We start from the raw sequence: 17,005 nt of genomic DNA, 5'->3' as shown, positions 1-17,005 counted from the left end.
AGCCCAATTTGGCTGCCACACTGGGGAGAGCTCCAAACCACACCACTGTCCGACTATCATCGGTATGTCAAAGTTCTTCTCCTTGCAGTGCCATTGCCAACAGCAACATTGAACAGCGGCAACTTTGAACAACATGTTTCTGGAGAAATTTTCCATCTCCATGGCTAGAGAATTCTCCGATCTGATCAACCGCCCTACTTGCAAGTTGGTGGTGATTGGTTGGGCGCATGGTCACAGTTGGGCGGCATTAAGACAACTGCGATATTTCTGTTAGCTTCTGTGGGGAAACATGCAACACCAAAACAGCAGTGTTGTTTGAGAGCTGGCCAGATAATGCAAAGTGAAATGCAAAGTCGCCTGACATCAGGAGTGGCATGTAGCCTAACGAAATTCTCGACTCCATCTCCACACAGGAGCGTCTCAGATGACTGCGAGTCAACCAATCAGAGAAAGCGGGCTTGTACTACAAAGCTGCCCGACTGGACACTTTAACAATATGGGTTCGATGCTTGCGTTTTCGCGCGTCAAAAATGTTTCGTGCCGGGGCAGGGCAATGGCGTTGTCATGAACCCAACCAGGGTGAAGTCAGTCACTGCCTCGAGGCGAGTGAAGTGTGTTTCCGGCCTGGCTACATCATCACTAATCGTGGATTGTTGTGGTAGAGACATATGATTCTCTCCGACAACCCTCGGTCTTTCTTTCGTTGGGCAACTTCAGAGACCATGTACGTTGGGCATCGGCTTTCCAGTGCTTGTTAAAGTGGGGACTGAGGCTTATGCACAACTTGATGACACCGAGCCACTTGGTCTTCCCACGCATGTGTTATCTGCTGGCTCATTGCACCCCATTGGTTTCTCCTTGCATTTCTCAATACCATGCACAGAGTGTGTTACTATTTAGGTGGGAACTCTTGCATGCTTTCTTCACGTTAGGAGCCGAGTAGAGGTGCGTTTCCACAGGCACCTATCAAACCAAGCATACAGCACATGGACAGCACCCGAACGAGGGCCCGGTCTCCGCACCAGGTCGACCCACCCGTCAACTTCAAAACCGCAGCTTTGACTGTCATGATGTCCCGGTATCTGCAGAAAGTCCACGACAGCACAGCATCTTCAGCGGAAAACAAGTCCTCGCCGGGTGATCTGGAACCGAAGTCCAACTTTCATGTTCAAGAAGACAGCATGGAGGACAACACGTGTGAGAAGTGCGAGGAAAGGGAGGGCGACATCATCTGCTCCTGTGGTGCAAGATTCTGCGATCCCTGCTTTACTAAGAGCCATCTGAAGCGCAATCCTACGCACCAAAGGAAAGATCGTGATGCCGAAACCGCCTGGAATTGGATCAAGGGCAAATCCCCCGGACAGGGAGCTGACAGCCAACACTTCATCGCCGACGAAGACGCCAAGTGGTTTGGCCTGTCTGCTGAGAAGACGTCGAGAGGCAACCATGCTCCTACAATCTTTGAGACTGCGAGGTTGCGTGACTTGATCGAGAGTTCTTTGGGTCAGCCGGGCAGTCCTAGACGCCAGTTTCCAAGTATTGTCTCCTTTGTGGGTGAAACTGGAGCCGGAAAGTCAACACTTGGTACGTCTATTTCACATCTGGCACTCTTCAGGAAGCATCTCGTCCCCACTAACGAACGTTCTCTCTCGCATAGTACGTTCCCTCATCTATCACTCCAAAAAGCCGAAGGATAACGGTGCCGCGGTACAGGCACCAGTTCCCGGAGCAGATAGTGGGACTTCAGCCATCTTTTCGACCACTGGAGAAGTCAATCTTTATCTTGATCCAGTCTCATTTGGGTCCGAGTCACCTGCATTTTATGCAGATTGTGAGGGGTTGATGGGTACGGAGCCGGTGTCTGCACTGCACCAAAAAGAATGGTACGTACCTACCTATCATTTGAAGTTCTACTAACTCAATGATGTACACCTACAAGTCGAGCAGGTGGGTGGTGTGTTCTTGATAGTCAGATGAGCTAACGAAGTGTTATTGGTCTTCTACGCGCAATAGGACGAAGCACGCAAAACCATACAAGCTTGCAACGATGGATGATGGCAGGTATATGGACCGTAGGACAGCCGTTCAGACACTGTATCCTCGTTTTCTTTACATCTTCAGCGATGTGGTCTGCTACGTCACGAGAAACCCCAAGGCCTGGGCAGACTCAGCACTGCGCCTACTAGAATGGTCCATGGCTGGGGCTGAAAGCACCATCAATCAGCATGCGCTTCCTGCTTTGATCATCGTCCTGAATGGACCAACAATTGAAGACGAGGAGTGGATCCATGGAAGTCCTGAGGCTGTGACCGATGCCTTTTTCAAAACCATCGAAGAGGAGATTAGCGCAAACGAAAAGATCAAGAACTTTGCCAACTTCGTCAGTGTCCCTTCTCGTCCATCCCCCAACCCCTCGACCCATCTTTCCTCTTCACTTTTCATATTCCGAGTAGTTCCGCCTGCTATGGCAAGAAAACTCATGCATGAGCTAATAATTTGACTACTTGCGTCTAGCACGGCACCAAAAATATGAAGGATCTTTTCCGCCGGAGCTATTCGACAGTCTACGTGCATTACGTTCCGCTCCAAGGATATCTTACCCTGGGTTCCACCTCGAACGTGGTCAAGCAGACAATGAAGCTCGGCCACCGTATCCGTGCCGATGCGTTGCGCGTACAATTAGCTAGGGCTGATTCTTGGGCTCGGTTTGATACAAGACAACTCTCGGTCATAGTCGAATTCGCTTTCCGTCACCTAACTTCCAACAAACACAACGAGCCATTCGATTTCAGAAAGTGTCGGAGACGAATCACTGTGCCTACTTCAGCAGAGGAACACTTCTCGGAAATCCTGGGCCGTTGCCTTGAGGGCATGACAACTAGTGCTTTTGTGACGACGGCGCAGACATTGGGGTCGAGTTTGCTACGACACGCACTTCACGAGGATACCAGCGGTATGGCACTTTTCTTGTTTTTTTGGAGGATTTTGCATTTTGGTGGTTTGCTAATGGAAATCTCCAGATTCGGCAGCACCTCTCGTCCCAGATGGGGTCTTCAACAGTGATATCCGCGCTCTTTGTGAAAGAGCAGTATCTCAGTACCTGGATGCGAACAGTCAATGTGCCTTTGCCGACTTTTGCGGGAGACGATGTGTCAATACGAAGATGGGCCATGCTCAGGGGCACCAGGACATCACCGGCAGATTGCTTCAACCTGGCCTGTTTGTCACTGATGCCAAATTCAACGCTGAAGCCTTTCTGGGCGCTGTGGAGACGGCCATCAATGACCTCATGTCAAGAATAAATGCGAAATCTCCCCCTGGACGACAAGCATGGCGATATCTTGCTGCCGCGGCACACCGGAAAAATCTTGAAGACCTTCGAAACCTAGGTGCCTTCCCTCACAGTGAGACGGGGCCAGTACCTCAAGATGACTTCATGTCCGAGTTCAGCGTCTGCTATGGGTGTTTCTTTGGGCGACCCGAGTATCGACTTCCCTGCAATCATGTCATCTGCGAGAAATGCGTAGAGGATTTCGACGACACACCAAGAGATGCTCGCTATCCAGGATTGTCCACTCACAATGGCTGTGTTGTCTGTGGTGCAAAGGATGAGGGATGGCCTTACAAAGCTCACACTAAACCCAATCTTGCTGGGGTACGGGCCTTATCGCTCGATGGTGGTGGCGTCCGGGCTATTGTCGAGCTCAGCATACTTTATCGTCTTGAGAGGCTCGTGGGACTTGATATACCACTGGGCCGCCTGTTCGATTTTATGGTTGGCACCAGTGCTGGTGGCATCATAGCCATTGGTCTCGGTGTGCAAGGCAGAATGGTCCATGACTGCTTAAAAAGCTTTCGCATTTTCACTTCTGAAGGATTCAAGTCCAAGACATTTACTACCAACAGGGGGGTTGGAATGGTGGCCAGGATGTTCCGAAGCTCCATGTACCATACTCAGAATCTTGTACAGGCGCTTGAGAACGCACTGGGACCGAGCGCGACGGAACCTTTCTTCGGATTACGCCACTCATGCCGAGTTGCTGTCACCACGGTTGTGAACAAAGAGCTCAGGCTTATTGCCAACTACAACAGTGGAGGCAAAGATACATATCTTGACTCCAAACTACCCCTTTGGCTTGCGTATGTACACACCTCCTGATCTGCTTTATCCTTCATACCAATCCCCTCCAGAATTTCCGAATACTAACATGCGGTGTGATGACTACGTTTTAGTGCTCGCTGTACATCCGCGGCACCGATGTATTTCAGATCGGCCGACCACAACGGTCAGGAATGCTGGGACGGTGGACTGAGGGCAAATAACCCGCTCTGCCATGCCCAGGCAGAGCCCCAGTCTATCTGGGGGACAGCAGTTGGGTTTGACCTTTTGCTCTCTGTTGGCTCCGGTTGTGCAGACACGTCACAAAAACATCACACCACCCAGACGAAACACCCCTGGCTCCGAGAGCTTCTCCAGACTCTGTTGAGCACCATGGACGCCGAGAATGTCTGGAAAGACTTTCGTACTGAACCGAGAATCAAAAACAGAGCTGAGAGACTGAATGTGGAGTTCGAGGGCTCGGTTGCACCAGCCCTTGACGACAAGAACAGTGTTCCCAGCATGGAAGAGGAAGCTTGGAACTTCCCCTTTCATAACGGCCCCAAAGGTGAAGCAAACACATACGACTTTGCTCCTCTTTCGGGAAATATTCCGGTGGACAAACTTGCTTGCATCGCCGTCCGGCTCCGAGCAAGCATGTTTTTCTTTGAGATGGAGAGAATCGAAATGAAGAATGGCTTGGCACACTTCTACGGTTGGATCTGCTGCAGGATTGGGCCCGACGAGATTGGGTTTGGTCAGCTGATGAAAATGACGAAGGGGTTCGACGTTGCCGGGCGAAAGATCAAGTGTGAACCCGCCACCGCCGCCACCGCCACCGCCCCTCTCAAGCTAGTCGTGTATTTTCATGAATCAGAGAGGGACAACGACGACATTGTGAGGATTGACGTTGATTTTGGCGAGAAATATGTCGCGACAATCAGTGGCTTTCCAATGACAGTCAAGTCGCTTCTTGACCATGGCAAGGCATATATCGACCCGTATCCAACGCTCTCGATGGATGAATGTCAAAAGTCTGCCGAGAAGAATTTGGAGAAGGATCTGGGACCAAGCTTGGAGTCTCCGACGGCAATCACGCCTCCACCTCCTTATCAGGCTAGCCTTGAACCTGTTAATATTGTTGTCGGGGCTCAAGAACTGGAATAGTTAGGGGGGGTTACTGGTAGAAGGGAGAATATCCAGGGGGGTACTGAACCATGGAGACCAAGCTTGTGTATCAGCAGAAGCCAGGTGTAGGATCTTGATAAAGAAAAGGAGATTTCTGAGAGCTAATTCGAAAATAAAAATGGGGAAAAATAGGATTTTTTTTAAAGTAAAAGGTATAGTGCTTAGAACAAGGTCGGTTAATAATTATTCGGGAAGTCCTTTTAATTAAAAGGAACCTTTTAAAAACTAAAGAAGGGGTTAACTTCTGTTACCGGGGGAGCATGTAAAAGATTTTGAGAGATCGAGCCAGACACAAAAGCGATACATATATTCAACCTAACTAAGGCTATTCTGCATTTACCAAAGGCTTTATGCTATCCAACTCAATCCCAGCATAAGTAAGACTTTATGTCAAGCAGGGCGGCACATAGATACTATGGTAAGCAGACGGATTTGGACTCCATGTTTTGGGCATGTTAACCTACGGTCCTGTGCCTAGACCGCAACTAAGACTTTTTTCTTCCAGAAGTTGTACCTTTGGTGAGATATTCTGCCATCTCGTAAAGCCCTACGAAGTCTGGTGTTAATTTCATTGGCATGATCCTTCAGCACACGCTGCTCGTATTTCTTCTTTATCATATGAGACAGCTCCCATGATGATTTGACTGCAGTAACTAAGCCCAAGAGAGCGGCAGCTGATGCCAAGGAACTAGGACGGTATGACGCCATGAGTGTTGATCATATGCGATAAAGTAGCTTAGGTCAGGTATGCAAAACGGAACTGAGCCTTAAGTGAGGTAGTTATGCCGAGTAGCTGTTTTATATGATGATTCGACTAGACCTTCACTTTTATTTGCAAATTATTCGAACTTAGACTGGTTAATTTGGACATTCTGAAATCCAACGTCCTAAGCTGACAGGGGGGTAGGGTGGCAGAGGCAGTGCTGCCCCTAGCTACCTAGGTACACACCCCACCAAAATCCGAAAGCGGCAACGCATTTCCCTCGACCAGGAAGAACAAGAAGAAATACAATGTGGAGAACGCATAGTGATATTCAAAGCATTGTCATTTGTGTAACGTGCATATTATTTTAGAGAAAGCTTCTCTGCATTACGAGGTTGATCAGGCTGCAGGTGAGGGGTAGAAGGTGGCTGAGGGAACTCGGCAAGTGCAGAGGGTTGGATTAGGCACCAACTCTGTTTCCTCAACGCCTTTATCATCGAACATCAACATACCTGTTTGGCGAACTAATACCGTATTCCGAAGCGTCCCCCACCATGGTTCGCTGGCACAAACCAAGTTGTACTACTCCTCTTGTTGTGGTTAACGAGACCACCAAAACCCCGCACTGCACCTCATGTAGCTCATCGCCCAACCTTCACGAGCTTGCAGCTGCCGTTGCAGGATTCAGTCCACTACCCCCATTGCCACCCGATGAGCCGCTAGATGACTTAAATCTTCACTGGCCTGCAACAGTCAAGTACACGTATCCCGACGGTCACCCGCTCGCGATACCCACCGACGATCGAGTTGTTGACACGACCTCTCGACCGACGAGTCCAGATGGCACCATTCCGATCACAGCCAACAAATCCGCGGCTTCAAAACCCCAAGCCGAAGATGCCGAGGCGAAGGCACTAATCCCATACGAACGCTCTCTCAGACCCGATGAGTTTCGCCTTCTTCGTCTTCCCTTTGCTGAGCCGGATGATCCGGTTCATATTACGCTCGAAATCTGCCATAACGATGACTACCCCGAGTACGAGACTTGCTCCTATAGCTGGGGTGGTGAAGACGGGGATAGCACACTTTGCAAGCCGGTTTTCGTTGGAGAATATTGGGATATTCTGTTTCAGACACGGAACTGTTGGGAAATGTTGAAGTGCTTACGGCCAGCCATCCGAGGCGCTCAAAGGGTGTTGTGGGTGGATGCCCTCTGCATTAACCAGCGGGACCCTTACGGCGAGAGGGAGGAGCAGGTTAAGAAGATGTTTCAGATATACCGAAAGGCGGATAGAGTGGTGGTGTTTCTGGGGAAGGATATGTTTGGGGATTTGGGCAGCCGGGGTTACCCGAAGAGGAGGCAGCTGTCTCAGATGCCGAAAAAGACGGACGATAGAGGGGAAATTGGTTTGATCGATTTACTCGGAAGACATTATTTCAGGCGTCTCTGGGTCGTACAGGAGCTACTCGTGTCTCGACGAGCGGTTATAAGAGTGAGAGATACCGAGTATTGGATTGACAGCACAGACGGAGTCGACAAGCCCAAAGTTGAGGGGGCGCGGGAATGTGCTGGATGGCGTTGGGAAGCGACTCCAGCCCCTTGGTTTCAATACGCAGCAAAAGGGCACCTAATCAGAGATTTAAGGAAAGAAACATGTGGAGAGTTATTAGAAATCATGATGGCCACGGAGGAGAGCTTGGCGGCAGACCCTAGAGATAAAGTATTTGGGGTATTAGCCTTGACCCAAGCCAACGCCACATACGAGCACTCGATACGAGCGGACTACTCACTTTCACTTCGGCACGTCATGATAGGAACGCTCGCCCATTCCCTCGTGGTAGACAACGATACGAGATTTCTGTGGGCTGCTTCCGGTCTTCATGGATGGGGCGAATATCCGTCGTGGGCTCCGCCATGGAGGACTCAGAGACTTTTCAAAGATGGAATTATGGTCAGCGAGAAAACTGATTTATCGGCGGACTTTAACTTCAACCTCTGGCAAACAGGCGGTGTTGTCAGCCTGAAGCAATGGGCACGCTGCGACTTCGCCGACATTTTAGGACTCCCACACGCCCGCTGGCTTAAGATTAGACACACCCCAGCACCTCCCGATTTTTACGCACCACCGACTCGACGGAAGGCCTTAGTGATTGCAGTCGAACAGCCGTCTCTATTTTTTAGAGTAAAGCCGGTTGAGAGTCTCCTGACTTTTTTCGGGTCTCCTCATCCCGCCCCTCCCAATATTCTCGGCATTTGTGGGAGGACGGGCGCGCTGTGTATCAAACTCATGCATATGTGTCAACTCAACGCTCGGCCGCGTGTAGTTGATCGGATTCAATCAAATATCTTGTATACTGTCGGCGATTCCTTTCTCTTCATGAGCGATGTGGAGGACTTGGAGAATCTCATCGAGCGAGAACATGACCATATGTTCACCCTGGACCGTGGGGCAGGTGCTCCGATGTTTTTTATTCTGCGCGCCACAAGTTACGATCGATGGCAATTCAGGGTTGTTGCTTCGTGCTGTCAGGTCTTCATCAAGCTGAGCAAAACGCCAAAAATGGAAAAAGGAGCAACTTATTTATTGTCAAAGTTTGAAAGATCATTAAGCGAGGCCATTGCGAGCTGGACTACGCCCAGTGTGACGGAATGGGATCAATTATACTTCGAAAACTTCTCACCATCGTGGTGGAAACTTCGTCATCTGTTCATCATATTTCCAGACAAGTTGGGTAGATATCCGTCCAGTACCGCCGCCATACTGAGTACCTACCTATATTCCCGAAATGGTTCAGATGAGGAGCTTAAGGAAGAATACATTAAGGCAATGGATATGATACATGGGCAAGGGAGCGTTGTCACTTGCTATGATGGCAGGGTGGAGATGATAGAGGTTAAAACTCGACATCTCCGCAGGGCGTGTGAGGGCTGGAATGCGACATTTAGCAACCATTGGCCAGGCAACATGCTCTTTAATCGCACGCCCATGAGTGACGTCCTCCCCAGCGATCAATTCATTTGGACGGATGCCTTCGGGCTTGTGGAGCCTGTCAGTAGTTATTCAGACCCTGGCAGCTCCGGTATTCTGGAGGAAGACTGCGTGAATCCAGTGCGCGACTACAGCGTTAATGAAGGGTCGATAAGTGAAGGGCAACCTGGAGTAGGGATAACAGGAGATGAGGCACGATATTCTGATCCCTGGGGAGAAGTGAAGATAGTCGATGAATATCAGAAGTTGAATCGCAGAAAAACTTGGGAGATACGAATATGGTTTGAAGTCAGCCATTCTTCTCGGACGCGGCCTTTTGCTCTCCGGGCTCCCAAAGATCTTCTCCTCGGGGCACTACGTGAGGCTTTACAAGGTGTGGACATTTTTAGTGGAAGGCTGAATGGGAAGGATGGCTCATGTTGGAAGATGTGGAAACAAGAAAATGTTGCTTATGATGCGCCGGTGCCGATGAAATTGGGCCCGGTGAATGCCCCTGATCTGACATGGCCTGATATTGAATATGGGGACCGGGTACTTGGGAACATTGAAGAGGGAGGATTGGTATTTGATGGGATGACGTATAATGTGGAGGTTGTTTAACGTTAATGGTTGGTTTGATTCTAGATAGTGAAAATGTACATACCTACCTGACTGCACAGAAGCTCAGCTCTAGATAATCACGAAACTATAAAGATGGGCTAGTTTTAGCCAACTAAGGCCTGGATCTCAGATATAGTCAGATTTAAGCTGGGATAACATACAACAATTCAAAGCTTAATATACCTTAGGTATGCTCAAACTGACACCGTGGTTACCGCAAGATGTGGTAGCTTCATATATGCTTGAATTAGACCTATGAAGAACTTCCGTGTCTAATCACGGATCTTGTGCTCTGTTCTTGCATTTCCTCCCTGTCCATACGGGTCGTGTCACCTGGATAAAATAATGCCAGGTTCAAGTCAGAAAGGTCAACGCCGCCAAGGCCATAGCATCCGCCCCTGTTCTCAAAGTCAAATCAACCTCTGGTGCAAAGAACGGCGAGTGGTTGGAAGGAACTGGCTCCTCCGTCCCCAGAGGTGTACCACCAAAACTCCAATAGGCATAGGGCACGTTGTGAGCAGCGCCGAGGATGGAGAAGTCTTCACAGGCGCGAGTGAATTGCATGTCCACGACACGCTCCCCAAAATGCTCCTTGAATTTCTCGGAAATCACGCCAGCAATGGCGTCGTCGTTGGTCGTGAGTGGTGCGCGAACTGTATGATCGAAGTGAGGGTCGCGTGGTGCTCTTGCAGCGCGGCACTCGTCGAGGAAGTGCTGTTTGATGATATCGAGCACGCGAAGTCGAATCTCTGGCTTGACGGTCTTGATATCGAGGAGGATGTCCGCGTGGGCGACGTAAGCATTGCCAGGCTCGCCGGCATGGAAGCCCCAGCAGGCGACCGTGGCGTCTTCGTCGGGGCCGATCGACTTGGTGACTATGTCTTGGAGGGATGCCACGATTCGCATGGAGAGAGGGATTGGGTCGACACGCCACTGGGGGTTAGGTCCATGGCCGGGGCCGCCGATGACACGGACGTGGAGGGAGTCGGCTGCCACAAGCACGGGGCCGGATCGGATGGCGACGGTGCCAGCAGGGTTAGGGACCAAATGCTGAGCGAGCATCACATCCGGGACTGGGATATAATCGTAGACCTTCGTCAACCATTGCTTTGGCCCCTCCTGTCTCCTCCTCGTCAGGTTGGAAAACCACAATCAGGGTACCGGACCAGTGCTCAGAGGCGGACTTGAGCAATGAAGATGCCATCAAGAGAGCTGCCATATTCATGTCGTGGCCGCAGGCGTGCATGACTGGCCGGTCGTTGTCGTAGCGGTCGATCATGCGCTTCTCGCTGCGGTAAGGCAGGTCAGTCTACTCGAGAATCGGAACAGCGTCCAGCTCGGCCCTCATGAGAACAACCTTGCCCGGGCCATTTTCGAATTTCCCGACAACACCGTGGCCGCCAATGCCAGTAAACACTTTGAAGTCAAGATCCTTCAGAAATGAGGCGACCAGCCCTCCTGCCTCGGCCTCCATGCCGGAGATCTCGGGATACTCATGAATATGGCGGTAGAATTTGGCATAAATGGCAGCATTGGGGCGATGGGCCTCGAGGATGTTGGAGAGCGTGTCGGTAGCCATCGTGATTAGTGTCGTTGTTGAAGGCACTTGGTGTGACGCGAGCTTGGTGGTATGTGGAAAAGGTAGGTAGATACACCGCGTCGACGGCTTTTGGATATGAAATGGGAAGAGGTTAATCGCGAGAATTGCGCGTTGTGGGAATTGGGTCGTGGGATTCAAAACGCGCTAAAGAGCAGAAAAACACGGGAATCTTGTACACAGTGAGTACAGATGGCCGCACGGTTTGTCGCCTTAGGGTTCTGGTAGTAGATATCAGCGGCCAATGTATGCTTTTGATGAGAGCAATGGAGGAAGCGAGTCCATTTTAGACGAACAGACTGGAGTTTGTTATTAAAAATCCACGGATCCAAAAGCTGGGGCTAGGCCTTAGAAACTGTTGATAGTGAGCTTACTTTCATAAGTTCGAGTGGCAATTCAAAATATAAAAAAAGTGAGGTAGGTATGCAGTAGTTGAAAGACAACGGTATGACCATGCAGGAGTTCTGTCCTCAGTGCATAATAAAAAGGCCTTGATGAGAAGGAATTGCTTGGATTTCAGGTTCTTCACCCATAATTTCTTGAATTAACTGCCAACCCATGGCTATATAGCCAGACTGTGGCATTGTGGACTTTACTTTGCTTTGAGCCGAGCACCAAAGAGTTGACCGCGAAGTCCCATCTTCACCGTCTCAGTCCTTTGATACATTGTGACGAATTCTCTTCAAAAGCCCAGTCGTTGTTTATCTCCATTAAAGGCACATCACGGTCCGATATTCTCCTGTTCCACATTCTCCATACATTGCCGGCCGCACAGCTATCTTTACGCAACTCCTGGGTTTCATCCAAGTATTCTGTCTCGTGGTTGTACCATTCCACGTCTTGCGGAGATCGACAGGCTCCCAGATTATGCCAACGAGTAATCCAGATGCACCAGTCCCCGACAGAGCGACATTTTCGCTTGCACGAGTTGACACATTCATGCAGGATAATTTTGATGCGGTAGTCTGTAAAGCAAATGGCACAAGAACCAACTTCCCCTTCCCCAAATGTCGGAGAAAATGGCCCCGCACGGTCTCTAGGTCGGGCTAGAGCAGGAATAATGGGTTTTGATGAGGAGGCATGTGTTGGGACTTGAAGATGAGGACATACTAGAAGATGCCCGGACATTTCAAAAAAGCTTCTCCTTAACTCCTGGGTCTGGTCTTCTAATATATCATCCGCCTCGTTTGTTCTAAACACCTTGTTTCTCATTTTCATGTCATAGGACGTGACTCCCTGAGAATACAAGTGGTGATTGAAGATGTTGGCCTGCCACTCACGAATAATGCTGATGCGAAACCTCTCGTTCCAGGTCGTGAGCTGGGCTGCCTGAATCATAGCTACAGACGGCCCGTGTGTAAAGCCGTAGCGATGACAGTTCATCACGCTGCGAGCCACTGAGTAAGTCATGCGCAAACCCGTGTCGTAACCGAAGGGCTTTACTGGGGGGCTATTGCAGAACATATGCATTCCGTGAACTGGTTCGCTTGGGGTGCGCATCAACGATTCCCAGTGATGAAGACGGGTACAATTGTGGCAGAGATAGAATTTTGGAATGTCCTGCTCAAGCCACTCAAGTAAGGTCATTTTTGCGGCGTGAGATAGTTGCAAGCGGGTTGGTTCAGGGAGGTACTGATCATAGAGACTTCGACAGGTGAGCGCGAGGGAGATGACCGATTCTAGTGGAAGGTGTTGGATGATGGTGTGAACGACTTCGCGGGGGACAGTTATGCCGTTGACTCGTATCGTCCGGGCGTTCTATTTTGACAGCGACCCAAAGGCTCGTTTCCAAATCTTGCCAAGAGGCACACGCACAACCTTCATTTTTCGAAATGGTGCATGGCCAGAGTGATGATATTTTTGTTAGGCAAAGAAAACCTGGAAGGAAGCGTTTAACAAGAGAAGCCTGTGAGCTTTTGACTTTTTCTTGGGGCATTAATTGATGTTAGGGCAGCACCGCAACCTTAAACTTCAAACGCTCCTTCCTTTGTACAAGACTAACCTCGTGTTTGTTCCTTCCCGCCGCCATGAGTAGAAGGTGCAAACCGCCACGCCAAGCCACAAGCCCTCTAGAATATGATCATTCCACACCCGCGAAGCACCTGCTATACATATCGAGCATTCTTCAAGATAGGTATTCTGGCTATCAAGCTACCAACACCTCCCACAAACAACACCACCCAACCCCCATCTCAAATATAAACATAACACAACTCCCCCCCCAAACTATTCATCACCTCTTTTATCCTCACCCTCTCCGCCAACGGCCCCATATCAAGCCAATCCTCCACCGTAGTCTCCCCACTAGGCGGATTATTCATCATGGTATTCGTCCCAAAAACATCCTTCCGTCCCCCATCCAAATCCAACATCTGCCATAACCACCAAACCCGATCAACCCCCCCATGATGAAAATAAAACGCCGGATCCCCAGGCGTAATCCAGGCGTCTGAGCCCGGGTCACCCCCAATCATGTAATGACCCGCCCCGTGAACACCCAGACTTGCCGCGCCGCCGGTGTATTGAGTCATTCCTTGGAGGACACCTTGGAACCATTCGATGTTCTTGCTCTCCAAGATCAACTCGGTGATGTTACGAAAGGTTGACCACCTTCTACCGGGATCTCCGTTAAGATCACGCTTGATACCCCTCGCCTGCCCCGCGGCGGTAGGGTCAGGGGAAGACAGGCTCCCCGTTTCACCGTAGAGAGGAAGGTTCACAGGGCCAAAGTTGACGGTTGCGTTGGCGAAGGGGCCGGATTGGATACACTTGCCCCCGGAGCCGGGGGAGATGTGAACGAAGGACTCGCCTGAGGGGGTGGTGCCAGGCCAGTTGAGCTTCATGCCTTCGTGGGGGGTGGGGATGCCGTCGCTGCCGATGGAGGTGTCGGAGCCGTCGAATAAAGGGGAGAAACGGACGGAGGAGAGGTCGAGGGGCCAGGACCAGTAGGGAAGTGCTCCTATTGAATGTTAGAGTTGGGTTTTGAGATGGGGGGATGGTCAGGTAGGCAACAGACCGGTGTACCCGCAGGACCGGAGGTGGGTCTCATAGGTGTGCATGAAGTAGCGGTGCCAGGAGAGGAAGTTGCCCTGGGTGTGTTAGTCAAGGTTGTAAGCGAGAAGGTAAGAGACTTACGGTGCCGTGAGTGAAAGGGGTTGGGTTGAAGCATTCTTAGTTATTAGATTTCCTACTTATGCAGGAGCTCTTCCTTCTTTCTAAACGGTTCTTGGCCCGCCCGGGTAAGAATTATGTTAAGGTATAATAAAAGCTATTACCTTTTCCACCTTTAACAAATATTATCTTTGATTAGTAATAACTGTGCTTAGCGTCTTTAACGTAACCAATGATACCGACTCGGTTTTTGCTAGTGTTTATAGTAACTGGGAGGATTATAAACTAGCTAAGTGATCCTTTTAATCCTATTAGATCTTAGGAATTCCCTCGCTTTAGCTCCCTATGTGATGAACCCCTATCCAGAACCTCTGAAAGGGATACTGGTCGAAGGCACTTCTGAATAATCCTGGTTCGGTGCAGCTAAACAGTGCACAACAAAGTGTCTCAATATAAACACTAGATCCCGTGAATACAAGCTTGAATTGCATACTGCAGAACTGTCTATCTACACTAGCCAGTTCCTCCGTATATATAGACCTGTGATTCTCCCTGATCATGGTGATCATTCCGCTCATTCCCAATAATCACAATGATCGCTATGATCCTACCTGGTTTCCTATTGGTCGTTCCTCCGTGATCACTGTTCCTCCCAGTCTTATTGCCCATGATCGCCTGGGTCGCCGCGCCCTCGTTCTGATTGGTTGGTGACCTTGCACTGCTCCACCGCTCCCGTCGTTAAGGTTGTGACAAGCGAGCTCACGGTCCAGAAAGATAAACGGACCAATAAGATGGGGACCGGGGACCGCGGCGGGGCTCATGGTCCACGGTCCAGTATCGGCCAATCATAGGTGGACCGAGGACCGTCTATAAGTCAACGGTCCACGGTCCCAAGGTCTATATATACGGAGGAACTGGCTGGTGTAGATAGACAGTTCCGCAGTATGCAATCACAGCTTGTATTCACGGCATCTAGTGTTTACATTGAGACATCTTGTTGTGCACTGTTTAGCTGCACCGAACCAATTGTCAGAAGTTGCCTTCAACCCGTATCCCTTTCAGAGGTTCTGTAGAGGGGTTCGTCACAGCAATGCATTTCCCTCAACCGGGAAGAACACGGGAGCACTGCATGGGGATTTTGACGGTCTGATCTTTCCTTCTGCGAGCATCTCGTCCAGCCAAGAGCGTAGGAATTTGAGTTCCTTGCCGCTTAGTGAATATATTGGTCCCAAAGGGGGCGTCTTGCCTTCTACAAGATCGATGCTGTGATCCCATGCCTTGTGCTGTGGAAGTCGCTTCGAGATGTCAGTGGGCACCAAGGGGGCTAGCTCCCGGAACCGTTCAAGGATAGAGTCAATATCATTAGTGACACTGGCGATTCTGCCGACCTTGCCCAAGACTCTTAGGCTTGTGCATCGATCCTTGCATGTGGGTGAGCCAAACGTGATCTTGGTTGGGTCCTTGTCATAAAATCCAGCTGGTTGATGCTCGCAGAGCCACCAGTGAGGCAAGATAGCATCACATTGGTCGTCCAGCTTGCTGACCTCGAACCCGAGTCTTGTGAAGTGATCCTCGGCATGGCGTAGAACCAAAGTATCGGTGTACCGGGCTCCTTCTTTGGACTGGGAGTCTCCGGTGAAGGTCTGGAGATGGAAGTTGTTCGGGTGAGGAAACGTGGTGATGTTGAGTTTGTGGACGACTTTATCAGACAGGACAGGGACTTCGCTACCCGGATCTAACAGGACACGAATAGCAAATATCCTCGGGCGATTTTTTGAGATCAGTATGATGCTCATGTTGATGATAGGGCGCTTCCCAATTCTTGGTGGGGAGGGTCCTTCATCTATCTGGTCCTGTTCTTCCGTTCGCTTCTTCTTAATCCCTGATATGATAGCGCCTAAAGGCCGTTCTTCTCCTGTCGGCGTGGGCAGGCGGCTTAGTGAAAATCCTTCTCGGTCCCGGAAAGGTCTTCATCGTCTGAAAGCTCGAAGAAACGGAGCTCGTCGTCGATGGTGACGTTGCTGGTTCCGATGCCGTCGATCCTGACCTTTTTGGGTGGTAGTACCTCATTTTCCGGCTCCAGTTTCTGCTTAACTCCTGCTACCTTGGTTGGATCAGCTGGGAGGTCATTACCTGAGACATCCTTCCTTGCGAAACAAGCCAAGGTGTGGTGATTGCTGCGGCCACATCGATAGCATGTGCAACCTTCTTTTTTGTACTTGTCGATGTTGGCTTGGTCGATCCCCGAAAGCGCCTCTCTAATGTTGGGCCACTTTTGATCTTTTGGATCGGGCTTGCTGACCTCGGGTGGTGGTGCCTTGTTTCTTGAGGATGGATTTGACGATGGTTGGGAGCGACCTTGCGATGGAGGGCCCGACTTCGAGCGCTCCGAGATCGAAGTGGGCGTGTCTTTTCCCGCCCGGTTGTCAACGGAGATTCCAGGGTTGGTGAGCATATTCTCATAGATATGGCCTGCCTCCTGGATAGCTTGGAAGAAGTCCTCATCTGTCTCAGGGACCCTGCCTTGTCGTGAGTAGATTAGCTTAGTAATCTCATTCGGCAAGGATTTGGAGATGTGAGTCTGAAAGGTAGTGCCGGACCACTAGACTACGTTGTTAAGGTCCATAATTTCGGTCAGGTACTAAGAAATGTCACCCTGATATTTGAGTTCCAGTTGATTTTGACCTGGTCTGTGGGGAAACCAGTGGGGTACGATT

General features: G+C 50.2%; 2 protein-coding genes across 2 annotated transcripts; one reads left to right on the top strand and one right to left on the bottom strand.

The window, feature by feature from the left end:
- The first annotated feature begins 909 nt into the window (after positions 1 to 909).
- On the top strand, positions 910 to 5,352 carry QC762_0075290 (uncharacterized protein). Its single transcript, XM_062883797.1, has 6 exons — positions 910 to 1,584; positions 1,658 to 1,883; positions 2,014 to 2,380; positions 2,515 to 2,953; positions 3,021 to 4,140; positions 4,234 to 5,352. Exons 1-6 carry the CDS (start codon positions 987 to 989, stop codon positions 5,264 to 5,266), a joined length of 3,783 nt encoding a protein of 1,260 aa, XP_062741621.1. The 5' UTR covers positions 910 to 986; the 3' UTR covers positions 5,267 to 5,352.
- Positions 5,353 to 13,369: 8,017 nt separating this feature from the next.
- Positions 13,370 to 14,236, bottom strand: QC762_0075280 (uncharacterized protein; the record flags this gene model as incomplete). The annotated part of the gene is given in 3 exon segments (XM_062883796.1): positions 13,370 to 13,882; positions 13,898 to 14,136; positions 14,194 to 14,236. The coding sequence occupies 3 exon segments, from the start codon at positions 14,234 to 14,236 to the stop codon at positions 13,370 to 13,372; spliced, it is 795 nt and encodes a 264-aa protein (XP_062741620.1).
- Positions 14,237 to 17,005: the final 2,769 nt, after the last annotated feature.

The sequence above is a fragment of the Podospora pseudocomata genome, chromosome 5, assembly GCF_035222375.1.
Source record: "Podospora pseudocomata strain CBS 415.72m chromosome 5, whole genome shotgun sequence".
In the NCBI taxonomy this organism is placed as follows: domain Eukaryota; kingdom Fungi; phylum Ascomycota; class Sordariomycetes; order Sordariales; family Podosporaceae; genus Podospora; species Podospora pseudocomata.
The sequence above is the reverse complement of the archived record's forward strand: the minus strand, read 5'-3'. Positions and strand labels throughout refer to the sequence as shown.

Coding starts and splice junctions, on each gene's coding strand:
- QC762_0075290 (XM_062883797.1), top strand. CDS start 987: ATGGACAGCACCCGAACGAGGGCCCGGTCTCCGCACCAGGTCGACCCA. Junction 1,884..2,013: donor GCACTGCACCAAAAAGAATG/GTACGTACCTAC, acceptor TACGCGCAATAG/GACGAAGCACGCAAAACCAT. Junction 4,141..4,233: donor AAACTACCCCTTTGGCTTGC/GTATGTACACAC, acceptor ACTACGTTTTAG/TGCTCGCTGTACATCCGCGG.